Source organism: Colletes latitarsis, chromosome 11 (genome assembly GCF_051014445.1).
Source record: "Colletes latitarsis isolate SP2378_abdomen chromosome 11, iyColLati1, whole genome shotgun sequence".
Lineage (NCBI taxonomy): Eukaryota > Metazoa > Arthropoda > Insecta > Hymenoptera > Colletidae > Colletes > Colletes latitarsis.
Window position 1 is genome coordinate 14431778 of NC_135144.1, and position 16866 is coordinate 14448643.

At 32.1% G+C, this 16866-nt stretch overlaps 3 protein-coding genes across 5 annotated transcripts; 1 reads left to right on the forward strand and 2 right to left on the reverse strand.

Annotated features, from left to right (window-relative positions):
* Positions 1-2435: 2435 nt before the first annotated feature.
* On the reverse strand, positions 2436-10370 carry LOC143347408 (uncharacterized). 3 transcript variants are annotated; one of them, XM_076776536.1, is made up of 7 exons: positions 10045-10370; positions 9041-9518; positions 8295-8760; positions 7841-7998; positions 7523-7690; positions 6878-7321; positions 2436-6805 (listed from the first exon to the last, which is right to left on the reverse strand). In XM_076776536.1, the coding sequence occupies exons 2-7, from the start codon at positions 9492-9494 to the stop codon at positions 6681-6683; spliced, it is 1815 nt and encodes a 604-aa protein (XP_076632651.1). In that variant the 5' UTR covers positions 9495-9518; positions 10045-10370; the 3' UTR covers positions 2436-6680. The 3 variants fall into 3 exon arrangements, with proteins under 3 accessions (XP_076632651.1, XP_076632650.1, XP_076632649.1); XM_076776535.1 differs by having other exon boundaries at positions 9041-9525; XM_076776534.1 differs by having other exon boundaries at positions 9041-9525; positions 10008-10370.
* Positions 10371-11634: 1264 nt separating this feature from the next.
* Etfb (Electron transfer flavoprotein beta subunit) lies at positions 11635-12985 on the forward strand. The gene is made up of 3 exons (XM_076777450.1): positions 11635-11827; positions 12025-12423; positions 12535-12985. The coding sequence occupies exons 1-3, from the start codon at positions 11777-11779 to the stop codon at positions 12844-12846; spliced, it is 762 nt and encodes a 253-aa protein (XP_076633565.1). The 5' UTR covers positions 11635-11776; the 3' UTR covers positions 12847-12985.
* A 410-nt stretch (positions 12986-13395) lies between these two features.
* Positions 13396-16286, reverse strand: Epp (Ecdysteroid phosphate phosphatase). Its single transcript, XM_076777449.1, has 4 exons — positions 16151-16286; positions 15550-15787; positions 14775-15482; positions 13396-14703 (listed from the first exon to the last, which is right to left on the reverse strand). The coding sequence occupies exons 1-4, from the start codon at positions 16255-16257 to the stop codon at positions 13912-13914; spliced, it is 1845 nt and encodes a 614-aa protein (XP_076633564.1). The 5' UTR covers positions 16258-16286; the 3' UTR covers positions 13396-13911.
* Positions 16287-16866: the final 580 nt, after the last annotated feature.

Genomic DNA, 16866 nt, shown 5'->3' on the forward strand with positions numbered 1-16866 from the left:
GACAATTTAACACGTCGTGGTTACGGCATCCTCGAAAATTTATGAATACTAAGGAACGCTCGAAGGGTTCCTATACCCGTGAAATTAGTTTTGTGTCTCCCTAACCCGTTCTTTGGCGGGCAGGGACTCCGTGATTCGTTCGGGCAAAATTATCGTTATCGGCATTTCCCGTTCTATTTTTCCGCGATGCTCGATCAGCGACCGACAAACCCGAACTGAACGTGTGTGGTTGCTACCCGTCAGAGATTTTTCTCTCATCAGGCCAGAACAGCCCGGGACTGAGCGTTTATGGGTACCTTTGCTGGACGGATTCGTCGGAAGGGGAAGCCGTGCGGGACGGAGGGGTGGGGAGGGTGTAAGAGAGAGCCCCGACTGGATTACGGGCCGAGCTGTGCCGCGGCGGGGGTGGGGGGGAAGGAGGAAGCGGTCGGCGCGTTTGATCTCGGCCGCGGGCGCCGACAAAGCGTTCATCCACTCTCCTACAACGGCGTGCTGTCTGGCGTGCGGGAGCGCGACAATGCGACTAACCGAAGCGCACGCGAGAGAGACAATGGATAAAGCGAGCCAGCCGGTAAGGTAGCGTGATACGGAGTAAGAAGGAAGAGAAGCGGAAAGAGCTTGAGCAACAACGTTGGACGGACGAATGGTGCGCCGCGGCCCGATTGGGGGAAAGGGAGAAAAACAGAGAGACCGAGGAACGCGCGGCACGACGAAGAGAAAGAACGGTAAAACAGAGGGAGACGGGGATAGGAAACCGAACGAGACGGACGGAGAGACGTGTAACCGAGTGAAAAGCGAAAGAGCTACGGGGAAGGGTAGGAGGTTGGAAGGAAAGAGGAAGGGGGAAAAAAGATCCAAAGATCCGTTCCACGATCCGGTGTTCTGTCGCGCTCACTTTAGCATGGCACTGCCACTCCCTGGTGCCGGCCACACCAGCTTTGCTATTAATAAATAATGCTCCGTGATCCGCATTACAACTAAAGCGTCTCGTTCCGCTCTTAGGTTTATTCTCGATCTTGAACGTGGATACTCGCGAAATCTACGTCTCTTCCGTATCACGTCGGATCGACGAATTTTTTAGTGACGCTGAATGGGACGTGCTCGGCTCGTCGAACAAAGCTATCGTACTTCCGAGGAACGTTGTGCTCCGTCGCTCGAGCTCATAGAGACGTTTCAGCGGGTTCTAATTCAGAGTATTAGAATTACCGACCCGCCAGACGACGGACACGCTTCACGGAAACGTACGGCGGCGTCCCTTTGATCATTTGTAAAGTCGTAATTTGTAATATTTCGAGTATTTTTTTTTTAACGCGTGCACCGGTAATTGAAGAATTATTTGTAAATTGGATGCAAATAAAGGAACGTATGAATAATCGAGAATCAAAATTGTAACGTTATTTGCACAAATTTACCGTTATTCCCAACGCATTCGTTTGTTTCTTTTTTTGTCAATAAATTACAAGAAAATGATCGATTTAGATTTGTTTATCTCGGATATGCAGACGTCGCTTGAAAAACATTCGTTAAATTTTTCTTGTTGACACTTTATCGCGATCTAAACCCGATATAAGGCAGTTCGATCTCTAATTTTGAAATACATATATCTGTGAGTACACAAATCCAAAACAAACGTACCTGTCTGTACAGATTTATTTACATGTATAGATTATGAATAACTTCAAATATAAATTTGATGTTTGTTTGCCATATTGAATATTGTATTATATCCAGAGCATAATAGTTATCGAAACTTAAATATTTTCAACTTTTCGACCCTTGTCTTATATCCATTATTTCAGTCCATTTTCACGAGGACGACTTTTAAAACTGGGTCAAAACGTCGAAAAAGATTTAAGGTTTGGTAACTATTATGCTCTGGATATTCTATGAATTACTTTAATATTTATCATTATACTATACAATTTTTAAGTTACTTTACTAATATAGTACAATTATGATTGTATTTCAAGTCTACACTAAATTTTTGTTTTAACTCAATTCTTCTATAAAAGTATTATTTTTAAAAAAATAAGAAATCATCATTTTGATATTAATTTTAATAATCTAATTCGATTTTGCAGAAGTTTTATAAAGTAACTTAGAAATATTCTTTATATTTTCGAACATTGTATAACTATAATTAGTTATTTTAGTCGTAACCATAAAACATCCTCTATACAAGACTAACTAGTCTATGGTGATCATATGCATACGAATGAAGTGTAAGTGATTTCATTCCAGAAATTTTTATTCGTGAAAATGTCGTACATACAAAACTCAGTGTTTCCTAATATGTATCAATTAAAAAATCGTGTATTCCTTGTACTTTCTTAGATTTTCCGCGTTGCTGCGCTCATTGTATATGCTCGATTGCCGTCTAGCAGAATCAAGACCTGAAAATTGTACAGGTTTACGCGAATAAAAATTGACTCCGATCACCAAACTCACAATATCTTTTATTATTTGTAAAACGTTGATTCTCAATTCATTATGAACTTAAATCACAGGGGACATACAGATTGCACCAACCATTAATCAGCTCGTGTGGTTAATTCAAGAAAATTATGGAATAATGTATACACAAAGGAAATAGTACACAGTACGACAGATAGAGGTTCCTTGTAAATTCATATTAGAGACTCTTTGTAGTTGAATCGTTTCTAACGTTAAAGTTGCGTGTAAATTGTATAGAATAACTTCTAGAAAAATGAATCTCAAAAGGATCGGGGCTTCCTACTTGAAACACGTTTTCGGTACAGATAACTTCGTGTTCTGCTTTTTTGCTTCTTATGATCGATTTTCCGAGTTTTAGGTACAAAGTAGGCCGCGTTGAATTTATTCGCATTCCGGTATCGATTTACGTCGTTATTCAATATCGAATCGAATTATTTAAAAGGCATGTCGGTAAAAGTATTCCTATTATAGTTATTTTATTACTATTACGTAAGTGTTGCCAAAAATTAGACACTCTCCTCTCTCGAAATATTCTACCCTAAAACTGATTGTGAAAAAATAATGAAATAATAATAAAAAAAAAAAGATATCAACGTAACAAAAAAATTAATTAAAATTGTTAATTATTATTTATAAAAATTGATTTCTTTGCGTTACATAAAGAATTATGTATAATTTGTAATAAAGTTAAGATTCGTATAAAAATCGATTCAATTTCCACATTGAAAACGACAATACAATCTAAGCGAAAACGACAGATATTAATTAATTTAGAGTAAAGCTCTGCTTACAAATGTTGCCTAATGGAAATATTAATTGTACATGACCTGGAAGCAAAAAGACAGTGTTCTCACAACGTATTTCGAGTATAGCCCGATATTTTCGCATGTGGGCTGTACATTTTATCTATGTAAATATCCATTCTTACAAGAATCATACTTAGAGATAATCGCACGATCGCTTTATTTAATCATTATTTAAATGTCTATTTAAATGCGTCACGTGTAATACGGTTTATGTGCTTATTACGTAATTAGAATGCAATCGTGACATTCAGATTAATTAGGGGCATATGCCTGTAAATTCATCGAAGCAGTGCTAGAAGTCAAGCAATAGCCAATAATTGATTTCATGCGTCTTAAGACAGATCTTGTTAAAGGAATACTGCTTAAAAGTTTGAAAACAATTGGCACTGTAATCTGATCGATACTATTTTTAAATTGTACACAATGAGACTCTTAATATTGCTACGCAAAATATCCTTCTCAGTTAATAAACTACGAAATTAAATTCTCGACAGGGACTTTAATATTCTCAAAATTAATTTTGAGACGCACGCCATAAATAAAATCTGTAACTTTCATAGTTTTCAAAGTTCAGTGAATTAAAAAAACAAATCGTTTAAATAATATATGCAAAAGACATTTCAAGCGGCTATATTAAGTGCCTTTTATATTTACTTAAAATATAAACATAATTCATAATGCAAATAGAATGAAATTTGTTTAAACGATATGCATCTGAAATTAAACATACAATTTTACATTAATGCGGAAATAAGTTGTATCACGAGGTAGTTGAGATCTTGTTAAACACAACACCTTAAACCAGTGTTTCCCAAATATTGAAACTATTTTCAATGTTTCTAAAAATAAAAAAAATTGTTTGTAATATGAATTTTAGATATAATTATAGTTTTGTCTAACGAACGTATCTTTGGCTTTAGAAAATACTATTACGATAATGAAGAAAACAAAGACGTAAATATTTCGTACGATATTAATAATAAAAAAATTTGGGACTAACTGGCTTAAATAAACGTTTGTCGCAAACGACATATTTATATAAGCAAATATGATGGAAAATTTAATCATATATGTATAAGCGCAAGATGATTTTTGTAGTGAATTATCTGCAGTGTCTACATTTAAATTTCAATTTTAGAAATTCAATATACATTTAAGTATTCTCAACAAATATCAGCCCGCACGCAAATGCATCGTTGCTTTTCGATTCAGTTTCCTTCATGCTATTTTGTCTTAGACTTATAAATGGCTCGAGAGAAGAATATCGAGAGCTGTATTTATACGCGTCGTGCAATTCATTGCCTCTCGAAATAATAAAGTGCAATTTGACTCGAAAATTCATTATGTTACATGTCTTCCATCGATGCTAATTATGATATTAATCATTATTTGCAACGTCCTTTGATTACTTTGTTATTATACAACTAATTCCCAGAAAAGTGACATCGCTTTGAAAGCAAAAATTTAATAACAATATAAGCAAATTCATCGGTTTTTGTCATTAGAATTTTTCTTTTACTAAATTTATACATTATGTTTGCATATACTTTAAATTTATACATTATGTATGTGTATATTTTAAATACAATATGCAATGGACCAATGATAGGATTGGTATCTTATTCATCTCCCATCTAAAGAATTAAATCCATTTTAACCACTTAATATAATTATCTTGTATCCTATTTTCAATAGAAGTCGATATGCCTAATCACTTGAACGGCATTCTTGAATTGTCTTTATGTCATAAGCTTATGAAGTATATGTACATCGTACATGTGACTGCTAAAATAAAGATCGAAGTTCTGCAACTGCTGTTCCAAACACAATGAATGGAATATTTTACCAAATGAATAAGATACATTAGCCTTCAAGATTCCAAACGTTCGTAAATTTTTGTATTCATTTTCACAATTTCGATTACCTAATCTTTATATGTACATACGTAGATAAAATTATGTAGGTAAGAAACAACTTTCTCATTACGTTTGTGCATATTCAACGGCCAATGCAAAAAATAAGTGTACACATCTCCGGAGACAGAATTTTTAATTGAAAAAAGCAAGTAACTTTAACTCAGATAATCTGCCTTTTGTTTCCCAAAACTCGAAAACATTTTGCTTCTTCTTGTTTATATAAACTAACTTGTAGGTTATGTTAATGTATCGTTATAATGTAGTAAAAAAAGAAATACATATCTCGATACCTTCGTTCAATATACATCATCATAAATGACTTTCATGAATCCCCTTTCTTAACATTGACAGAAATTTGTATTTCCAATAATACATTCCGACAAAATATAAACTATATACTACATTAACATATAAGAATTTAAATTTGGTGAAATGTAGATCATAATCATCTATCTCTCGGTAAATATACACTTTGTCCATAATCTTTGCAAAAATAAAATAATACATAGATAAAGCAAGTTTATACATTTAAATCCAGACTTATCAGAGTAAATAAGTGCTATTATTATCTTCTTTAAAGAAAAGAATATAATATGTTTAAGTGGCTAAATTATAGTTTGACACCACCATAATTAATTAACATGATCCTCTTGATTTTTATAACAATGAATCATATTAGTAACTTACTGATACAAATGATTCGAAAATAAACTATAAGTAAAACATTATATTTTCAGCCATAAGGTTTTTCCATGAATCTAAAGATTCAACAACAGGACAAGGATTTACAGTTGAGGGCACTTTTTTTCTCTGCCTGTCTTTAGTATAGGCGCTGGACCATTCTGCAATGCTATTTTTTAAATAGCAAGGATTCAGCGTAATGTACAGATATTGTACTTCTAAATCTACCGATCCATAACATGGAGATCGATAATTCACGGATTCTTATCATCCTCTGGTACTCGATTTTCTTTTGTGTTTTAATCTTTTCATAGAGTACATACAAGCCCCAGACATATATATTTGTACATAGCTATTATATCCAATGGAAAGTGTACATTTAAACTCAACTGAATCACGTACAGTTCACTCACAACATCAAAAATAGACTATTGCAAGAGTGCATTAGCATGTGACACCCTGTAGACAGTTATTACTCAACCAAGGTACCGTTCTTCATACATTCCGTGACTTTCTTCTCCTGTAGGAATCTGAAACGTAGACGATATGTACAAATTTTCCATGATATCACAATATCACTCTCATAAGTCTCTGAGTCTTTTTCCGTTAAATGCGATTTGCCGCATAGTTATATAAATTGTTGATCCCACATTGTTGGACTATAATATAATGCAGCACCTGATAGATATAAGAATCTTGAGATCATATATATTACATTATAAATTGATCGCAATTTTAAAGAGTGTACTACGTGTACATATTGTCTACGATACAGATTCTGTTCTAGGTGTTGCATAGGAAAAACATGTAAATTACGTTAATCTTATGCTCGTCCACGTGGTTTCTTTCGAGAAGTTGTTTCTTCGGTCGACAGAATACCTGTGGTTGCAGCCATACGTTTTGGACGTCCTGTTGCTTTGCTACTCTGTTGTGTATTTTCAGCGGATGCTGAAAATTAAATTGTACCGTGATATTTTAATAAATAAAGATATTTCAAGCTTGATAAGAGAAGTTACTTACTACGTTGTTTTATCCTTGAAACTCCACTTGTGCTATTGTTATTCTGTTGTTTTATGCTTTTTTTATTTTCGCTCTTTTTAATGCCAGAACTATTTTTAGTAGCATCTACAGATGGAACAGTATTAGCTGTAGTACTGGTAGTTACACTAGTATTAGTGGTGGTAGCAACTTCACTTCCCGACTTTGTGTTTCTGTTTAATGCTCTCTCCGCTCTACTAGATCCTTTTGCAACAGATTTAGCAATAGCTAATGCTTTATTAACCGTTCGTTTCTTAGAACGATTCGATTTTGGTGATTTTTTCCCTGATTCTTCCTCAGGAGCTTCATCTTCGGACGAGCTTTCAAGTTGTTTTGATTTCTTACGCAAACTTTGCTTTTGTTTGTGTAAGTTGTGGTTTTTTCTTCTCTTTAATTGTGATTCATCTTTATAAAGTGAAAGGTCAACTGTGGATAAGATATTAACATTTTCAATTCCACGAAATACTTGTACAAAATTTTGATTATATAAATAACAGACAAGTTGATAGTATAGAATCTCGTATAGGCAATAATCAAATATGTTAGCTACATGAGCAATATTTATTTATAGCATAAAATATATTAACGATTTTTAAAATATATTATATTTAAATATTAATCACTAACGTCCGTCTGGATGTTCTTCCGTTACTCGTGGTTTTTCAGATACGCCAGCCTCAACATCAATTGCTCTTTTCAAAATATTCTCTGTACGCAATAGCTCAATCTTGGTTAGTTGAAATTTGTTTTTGTCGATCTTATTTAAATTTAGATTTGTTAATATACAATCAAAGTCTGAAATTTCAAAACAGTGCAATATATGTAAATGTGCTTTATATTATATAATGTAGAACAAGAATTATAGAATATTATAATAATAAAACAAATATACTTAAAATTTAATTTAATTCTACTGTCTGTAACCAAAATTTCACACAAAATTACCTATGAAATCATAAAAATCTGGTGAATATATTTCTCCATTATTTTTGTCTTGAGAAAGCCAACGTATACGAATTCGTCTGCTTGACTTATATATATTTTGCATTGCTTGACATACATAAAAGCTTCCCTCTGCATTTCTCACAGCCAAAAATTCATTTCTAATAATAAATATCAATAAGAATTAATGAATGTGCGATAGATAAAAAGTATTAGTAATTTTATTTATGTTTGTATTTTTATTACATTGAGAAACAATAAAATTAATAAAAAAAAAAAAAAAAAAAAAAATAATATATTTGTACATGTAAATCAATGTAAAAAATTCAAAACTTGTATTATTATTATTCATTAATTATTATATCGTATGTCTTATTCCTTTATATATTTATACAAAAAATCAATTGATTTTACATTTTTGAAAGATATTATTAATAATTACATAAATCATACTTACTTGTAGAATACTATAAGTTTGTCATCAATTGCTTTAGATGGTGGTGGCTTATTTAAATTTTTTACAATAAGTGCAATTTCTGGTAACGGACTTTGATAAGGCTGTGTTTGAATTCGATTTCTTTTTGGCTTACTTGCACCATCTGAAGCTGCTGATGCTCCTTTTAAATCCTTTAATTCTCTAGATTTTCGTTTATTTGCTTTTGGTGAACCAGTGACTTTTGTTTCAACCTTTGGTGGATTACTTGTTTGTGACATTGCAGAACTATCTGCCGCAAATTTTGTATTTTGAGACGTAGCTTTTGACTTTTGACTATCAGCTTTTACTACTGATGCATCTTCCAACTTGTGCGAAGATAACTTTGTTTGTAAAGCTGTATTAATCGGTGTTGCATCAGATTCTTTCGAACTGTTATTTATAGAAGGTTTCTTTTCTTCAACTTTATTTTGCAGTTGCGGACATAGTGCTAAAGCAATATATATATAGATAGATATAAATGTATGTATACACTCATGTTCATATGCATCAACATGCAATATCAACGTATTCAATAGCGAAACAAAGAAATATTATATACATACAGGTAAAAATAATTTACTTGTTTATTTTTATCAATGATGTAAACAAAAACGAAATAATGAATAAATAATAAATTTAACAGTCAAATTAAATTTATGTGTAAATATTATTAATATGAAATTAAAAAGACATATAAATTGATAAAAACTTATTATAGTTTTACTAACCAGGAAAATCTAAGTTCATAGATGTCATCTCTTGTTCCGATTGATTCTCTTTTTGTGGTTCTTGAGTTGGGTTATCTGGACTTAAATTGTTATTTCTATTAGATTCGCTTTGCTTCATAGCAACAGATATAGTTTGTTCTGTTTCTGTTTTTATGATTTCTACTCCATTAGGAATTAATTTATCCAGATCCGATTCCTTTTCAGAATTGCTGCTTACATATGGTGGTGTTTGATATACCGAAGGTCTATGATCTTGTACTAAACTCAAAGGTTGACTGGGTGGTTGTAACGTAACATAACTTAACCCAGTTCCTGGTAAAGGCTTCATAGATCCTGGTTCTGATCCAGATACAACTTTTTGTGCCATTGCATTCATTGGAAGAATAGAATGACTGGTAGAAGTTGGAGATGTACCTACTCCAGGTATCGTTGATTTTAAGGCAGATGCGCTCATTTTTCACTCGCTATATACGTCTTTCTAAATACTTGTAAGAAATCAATATTAATTAAATGAAAATATATTCTGCACAAATACAATACGCTTAGAAAGCAACAAAAATATTACTACATAACTCTTGCATAACTACCGATTGAAATTTGACGTGGTTGTTATTTAGCATCAAGATATCGACATTTGTTAAAGCATTAAAAATTATAAAGAGATCAACAAATTATTCCAACTATCTTAACAATCAGAATATCATTTTGCTTTGTACGGTTTGGTTAATGGGGCCAATAAAACAAGAAATAGGTGAAATGAAAGAAATGACACAACAGTGAAAAGAATCAGAGCAAGAAAATACTGTAAGAAAACAATGTATGAAGTATCAAAAAAACGAGGGAGAATTTCAGGAAAAGTTCAAGCTCAGAGGGTGGCCGAGGAGGGAGGGGGTAATTAGAGGAGTAAACATAAACACGAAGGAAACTCTCAACGACTTCAAATTACGAAAATATTCGGAAAACTCACGTAATATAGTCGATCATAAGCATCGATGTGAAATTACCTCGACGTTATCAAGTCCTGAATATGGAATATATTCCCTTACTAAACTTCCACGGATTGTTGACCACTGCGCGTTAACACACGGTTAACTCATTTTCCCACACACTTTCTTGATGCGTGATCGCTTTTTCTCAGCTAACATTTCATTCGGCATACGTATAGCATAGTCAATTTACCAAAGATATTCACTTAACTTACGAATTCTACAAAACAAAACGATAAAGGCTTGCGCGCTATAGAAAGCCGTGATTTTACCCGCACGAAAAAAACAGGAATGCCAGACGTTAGATGGCGTCGGTTCTTGGACGCCATGTGTGGCGCAAACTTGATTTCATATCCATTCTGATTGGCTCCATAGCGATTGCTTCAAGTCTCTTTTGTGTTAATTTCATTGAAATATAAAAATGGCATGCAACAATTTTGTTACACTTATAAATTGTTATTTCTTCCGACTTAATTTCTAATTAAAATTTCATTTATTCATAACTGTTGTACGTTTATTCAACTTGTTCTAAAGAAATATTAAGAATTATGAAATTTTTGTTCTTTTTGTAATCGGAGACGATATAATTTAAAAATAATTTATTGAATATGTAGTCTCGCATATTAACGAACACATCTATTCATTTAACTAATAAATTCATTAAAAAGTACGTAATTAAAAAGTACGTAAAATTATTTGGCAATGATAATTTAGTGTATTATTTTTAATAAAAATGCATCAATGGATATTATTCCTAATTTAATGATAATTTTAGATAAATATACTTGTGTGATTAAGAGTTATAAACAAATTAATTGAACTTTAATATGCAATATGTATACCTCGCCCTTTTAATAATTGTAACAGTAGAATATCTAAATAGGTCGAATAATACACTAAATAATTTTTAGAGATATAGACGCTGACATTAATTCCAACAGCACAGATAGGAATTAATTGATAATTATAAGAATTAAAATTATGGATTATAATAAATACATCTGCAATTTATATTTGTATAGCATTTCCGTATTGGAAAGAAACAACAATAATGCGAGTGACATGTAAGATTATTTCTTTAATCTTTCACTTGATACAGATGCGTTGTTGTTTACGCGCCATTTATATGCTGCAAAGTTGGAAATGGCCTTAAATCGTAATATACTGATACAAAACGACGAAATGTGAAGTAGCATTGTAAATTGCTCTTAAAATTCCATTATGATAGAAACTTATACACATTTAGGTAAATATATGGATGTGATTACAATTTTTTCTTTTATCTATCACAAATAGATCAGGATCCATGGAAGGAGTTATCGTATAAAAGCAGAGCATACTTACTGTAACCAACTGTAACTTTGGGTGCATGTTTATATATGTAAGCCAATCAGGGATAACAGAAATCTTACGTCATCATGACCCAAAAATTTGAACCTCTATTTTTATCGTTTTATTTTACGAGTAACTCAGGAACCATTTAATTCTGTACAAAATTTTATAATCTAACATAAAATCTGAAACGGCCATGTTGTGACGTTTACTTACATCAGCGTGAACTGATACAGATGAAGATACCTATTTTTCTTTTATTGTAGAAGATATGAACTTTAGACTGTTGTAAACGAATAGCCCTGCCACGTATGATGGAAGTTGGACAGTTCCATTGACATTTCTATATAAATATTATGTGAAAGAGTTAATTATAATTTATATTTGTATAATTTATCGATCTGTTTATTAGTTAACGATGGCGCGTGCTCTTGTAGGTGTAAAGAGAGTTATTGATTATGCAGTTAAGGTATATTTTAATAATATTATGCAAAATATATAAGAATACTTGCCAACATTAATATTTTTTAATTATTTGGCTTAATCATTAAATAATTAAAAAATTATACAATAAAAATTAAATACTATAAGGTGCATTATTTAAAAAGAAATAGTTTAGATATAAGGATTCATTTTATATGTCTACATTATTTTTTTTATTACCAGATTCGTGTTAAATCAGATAAAATGGGTGTTATAACAGATGGTGTGAAACATTCAATGAATCCTTTTGATGAAATTGCAATTGAAGAAGCCATACGAATGAAAGAGAAAAAATTAGTACAAGAGATAATTGCAGTTTCATGTGGCCCAAAGCAGTCTCAAGATACATTAAGAACTGCACTAGCAATGGGTGCTGACAAAGCAATTCACATTGAAATATCGGAACCAGAATATGAAACTCTACAACCCATTCATGTTTCCAAAATTTTAGCCAAATTAGCTGTAGACGAAAAAGCAGATTTAGTCATTGTTGGTAAACAAGCTATAGATGATGATTGCAATCAAACTGCACAAATGATTGGAGGCATTTTAGATTGGCCAACTGGAACATTTTGTAGCAAAGTATGACAACTGAATTCAAATATTTAAATAATATCATATAAAATCAGCTTTCAATATAATATAATTTAAAAGTTGATTGTTTTAATTTGATGCATATTTTCTGTATTCTAGATTGAAAATAATAATGGTGAATTAACTGTGACACGTGAAGTTGATGGAGGTTTGGAGGTCATTAAAATGAAAACACCAGCAGTTTTAAGCGCTGATCTCCGTCTGAATGAACCACGGTATGCAACATTACCAAACATTATGAAAGCTAAAAAGAAACCAATTAAAAAAGTAACACCAAAAGATCTTGGTATCGATACCACTGCCAGAATTGATGTTTTATCAGTCGAAGAACCACCAGTACGACAAGCTGGTGCTATTCTACCAGATGTTGATACTTTAATTGGAAAATTGAAAGAAAGTGGTCATGTTTAATTACATGTCATTAATTACTTCAATGACCTTTATACTCATTATACCTTTATTAAATTTTGCTGTACATAGAGCAGTATTTTTTATACATCATAAGATGTTGTATGTTATATTTGAATAAATTTTTATCGCACAAAATAAAGCAGTAGGTCCCTTTATGATATAACTGACATTCATAATAAAATAACATTTTATATACTTATATCTGTCTCTTTGGTAAATGCAACAACACTGTCTTTCTACATCGATTTTGTACTTCTATATTTTCACACATTATTCGCACTATTTATCTTACGTGCTTCAAAAATGCGCGAGAGGATATTTTTCGTTAATACCGATTTTTATAAATTTCCGTACACTTAGATTTTTGTATAACAATGAAATAAATCTTTAGTAACCGCATCAGCAACGAATCTTAGACCTGATTATACATTTATGCATGCATGTACTTTGCAGAAGACAATATTAGATTTTGTCATATCTGTTATAACTGTTGATATAACAATTTAAATATTTTGAATTCGTATGTTGCGATTGATTTTAAAGCATAATCAACGAAAAACTTAAAAACTGTATAACTTTTAATATGTTCTTAAAATTGTAATATTCATAATATTTCTTCATCACAAGTTAGGAATACCATAAATTGTTTTACTAAAAACCTCCTAGACATCTAATACGAAATTAATGATAAAATATTTTCCTAAAAACTATTACATTAAAATATGTAATTCATACAATCTTTATAAAGATTAGAATACACATTATTTGAATCCTTTTCTGTAGAAAAGGTAGAATTAGATGCCAATACCCGTATATTATTTTCCTACGAATGTTAATTTCTCAAGAAATTGAATAACAAACCGGCATTTTTAGTTCGTTGCATATCATAAATAATCCAATTCATAAAATAATTATAATACTTTTTTCTCTTTTTAATATACTTCGTATCGACTAAAACGTTTAAAAAACATGTATTGTATCTTAGCAGTCTTTTATGATTAGTCGGTTGCTATATCTCAAAGATCAGAAAGAGAAAAACTTTACTTAAAATATTAAATCATATTTTTACATTAACACTTTCCAATCGAATCTAGTGTTACTAGTGTGTGTTATAGGTGGAAATGGAGGCGGATGAATTTGCCAACCATCTAACCCTTCACGTGCCGTTAGGCAAGCTAAATATGGTACTCTTTGAACTAGTCTAGTAACTTCAGCAGCTGGTGGTACTCTACCACCCGTTAATTGTTTGGTACATGCTGCTAAAGAAGCAGCATGAGCTACTATTAAAATATTCCCTACGGTATTTTCAATAATTCGTTTGATTAATTCGTAACTTCGTTCATAATACTGTGCTACATTCTCTTTTAATGGAAGCTCTTTTGTTTTAATAATTGGATCGTAACTATTGTCTATGTTAAAACCTGCTGTTATTAATTCTTCGGATGTCATCCAAATTGGTACACCATTTGGATACCATGCTAACCACTCTATCAGACCTGGCTCTATTTTCATTGGAATGTTTGAATCTAATCCTTTTAAAATGTGAGCCAGCGTTTGTATACATCTTAACGATGGTGAAGTAAAAGCTACGTCTATTTTAATACTAGACGATTTCATTGCTTCTCCCACTAAGCCTGCTTGCACTTCACCTACCGTCGTTAAAGGGCTATCATTTTGAAAATCCTGTATATTTCTTGATGGTATTTCTTTTGGCATGTTTAAGTCTCTTCGAACATAAGAACCATTTAATTCAAAACAATAAGGAATCCATGCTCCAAATGTAAAATCTACTCTTTCCCCGTGACGACATATTAAAATTTGCCGTGAAAAGGTCGGTGGTGCTTCAGAGGCCTCGATCTATATAAAGAGAAGAAACATTGAAAATGAAAGTAGTATATTTGGGAAAATTAATAAGTAATATAAGTTACTGGTTCGTTAGTCGTTGCTACTCCATCAGGACTATCCGTTGAATCGTTGGACAATAATACTGGTGGTTTTCGAGTTATAGGTATTTCTTCTTTTTCTATAATTTTACTTTTACTGTCAGTAAGCTGTATGGTAGTGTGCAAGGTCCACGAATCTGATTCAGCTGTGCGTTTTGTGTGATTCAAAGGTAGATGGCCTGAAATACCAGTCAACCAAGAGACACCTTCTACCCAACCATCTGTAGATGTATTGCATGCCTCTTCTGGAATGTAAATAAAATCTCCTACTCTTAATTCTAATTCGTCGTGTTCTCTAGGCACGTGAGCATGTGTTACTTTATGCACATGCATATTCTGTAGCCTAACATCTCTGGAATACAATCTAAGTTCCCAATTAGCTGGAGAACCGAGCGTCAGTTTCTCTACCATTAAACGCAATTGTTGATATAAGTTGCTAGGAAATTGATAAACTAGCGTCAAATGTAAAGACTTCTTTACTTGCGGGGGCTCTGCAGAAATACCTAAACTTGTGAGTTTATTTACATAACGAATTGCAATATTTTTCAGCCATTCGGCATTTGCTTCTTCAACAAAAAATCCCATAAAATTGGGAGAAACATAGGTTTCTAACTCAATGTGATCTGGCAATACCTCTTGATTGACTATATTTTCAAGGGCAGTTACCAATTCTTCGGTACATTCATCCGGGGCCTGTGAACAAGATTTTCATGTAATCCTTTGATTTCAATTAATGTACTTTGTTAACATCATATCATACATTAAAAAATGACACAAGAGTAACATGTGGCATATAATCGTGAGCACCATTCCATATTAGTTCTTTGCTCTCTGACCAAAACTGCATAAGTTGTTCTGCTAATGCACCCATTGGACAGGCATACAGGACATATTGCCTCTGGGTATCAGAATCCAAAGTTGGATCTCTAACATGGGCTAATAACCAATCGGATGCAAGTTGAACACCTCGATGTCCTGTAGCTGCCAATGCCTTCTCTCTACAAATAATACAATGTCTACTTTAATTATCACGAATTGTACAATTAACTTCATTGTTTCGTCACGACCCTCTTATATAACAATGGATTTCTGGAAATGTTTAATCAAATAATATTCTTTGAGCCGTTTCGCGAAAGTATAAAAGATTAGTAATTTAACAGATTCACATATTACATTCTCAGGATAGACGAAGGAGATTTAGTACGGGCACTTATTTTTTTGACAAAAGAAGGGAGACGATAGTAGTAATACTTAGTTTGACAGCTGTTTGTTTACAATGTGTACTGTACAAGTATTCAAAATTGACCGTAGGATTACAAAGAAAGAACGACATACTTTTATAAACATATTATGGTACTCACGCTCGATGTTTCGGAAAGCCTAACTGCAATAGCGTTTGCAATGGGGTAAGGTGTTGTTTTAAAATTTTCGTTGGAGTTGGATTTTTCCGTGGCGGTAACGTCGCCATGACGGTACATTACAGTCAGTAGTTTCTACCAAGAGCGCTGCGATAAATGCTTCGTAGCGCTAGGTAAAATTTTAAATAGAAATTGAAAACAAATCAAATTGTATTTAAAATTCTAGCATATAAACTTAATAAACATGATGACTTCGTTCGAAGAGTCAATAATTATTTAAAACCATTGTACGTTTTTACTTTTAAGGTGTCAAACAAATATATTTTATTTTGAATAGCAAAATATTTGAAACGTTTTAACTATCTTGTGACGATGTAAATAAGATCGAACAAAGCGTGAATCGAAATAAGATGAAATATAAAGCAGAATAATTTTGTAGATAATCGGTTTTTAAAAGATATTATTATACAGATGATTTTATTCGACATATCGAAAATTAAATAGTTTTATTGAATTCGTTTACTATTGATTACTATAAAATTATATTACCGCGTCTGCTTTTCTAATATTTAAAATACTATTTTATTAGCATCCACCATTTTCTATCTTTTTAAGATTCAAAATTAATAATACAAGACGTTAAAAATTCCTATTGATTAATTTAATTGGGCAGATTAAGAATTTATAACACAGTGATTAAATACTTTTAATTATTTGTA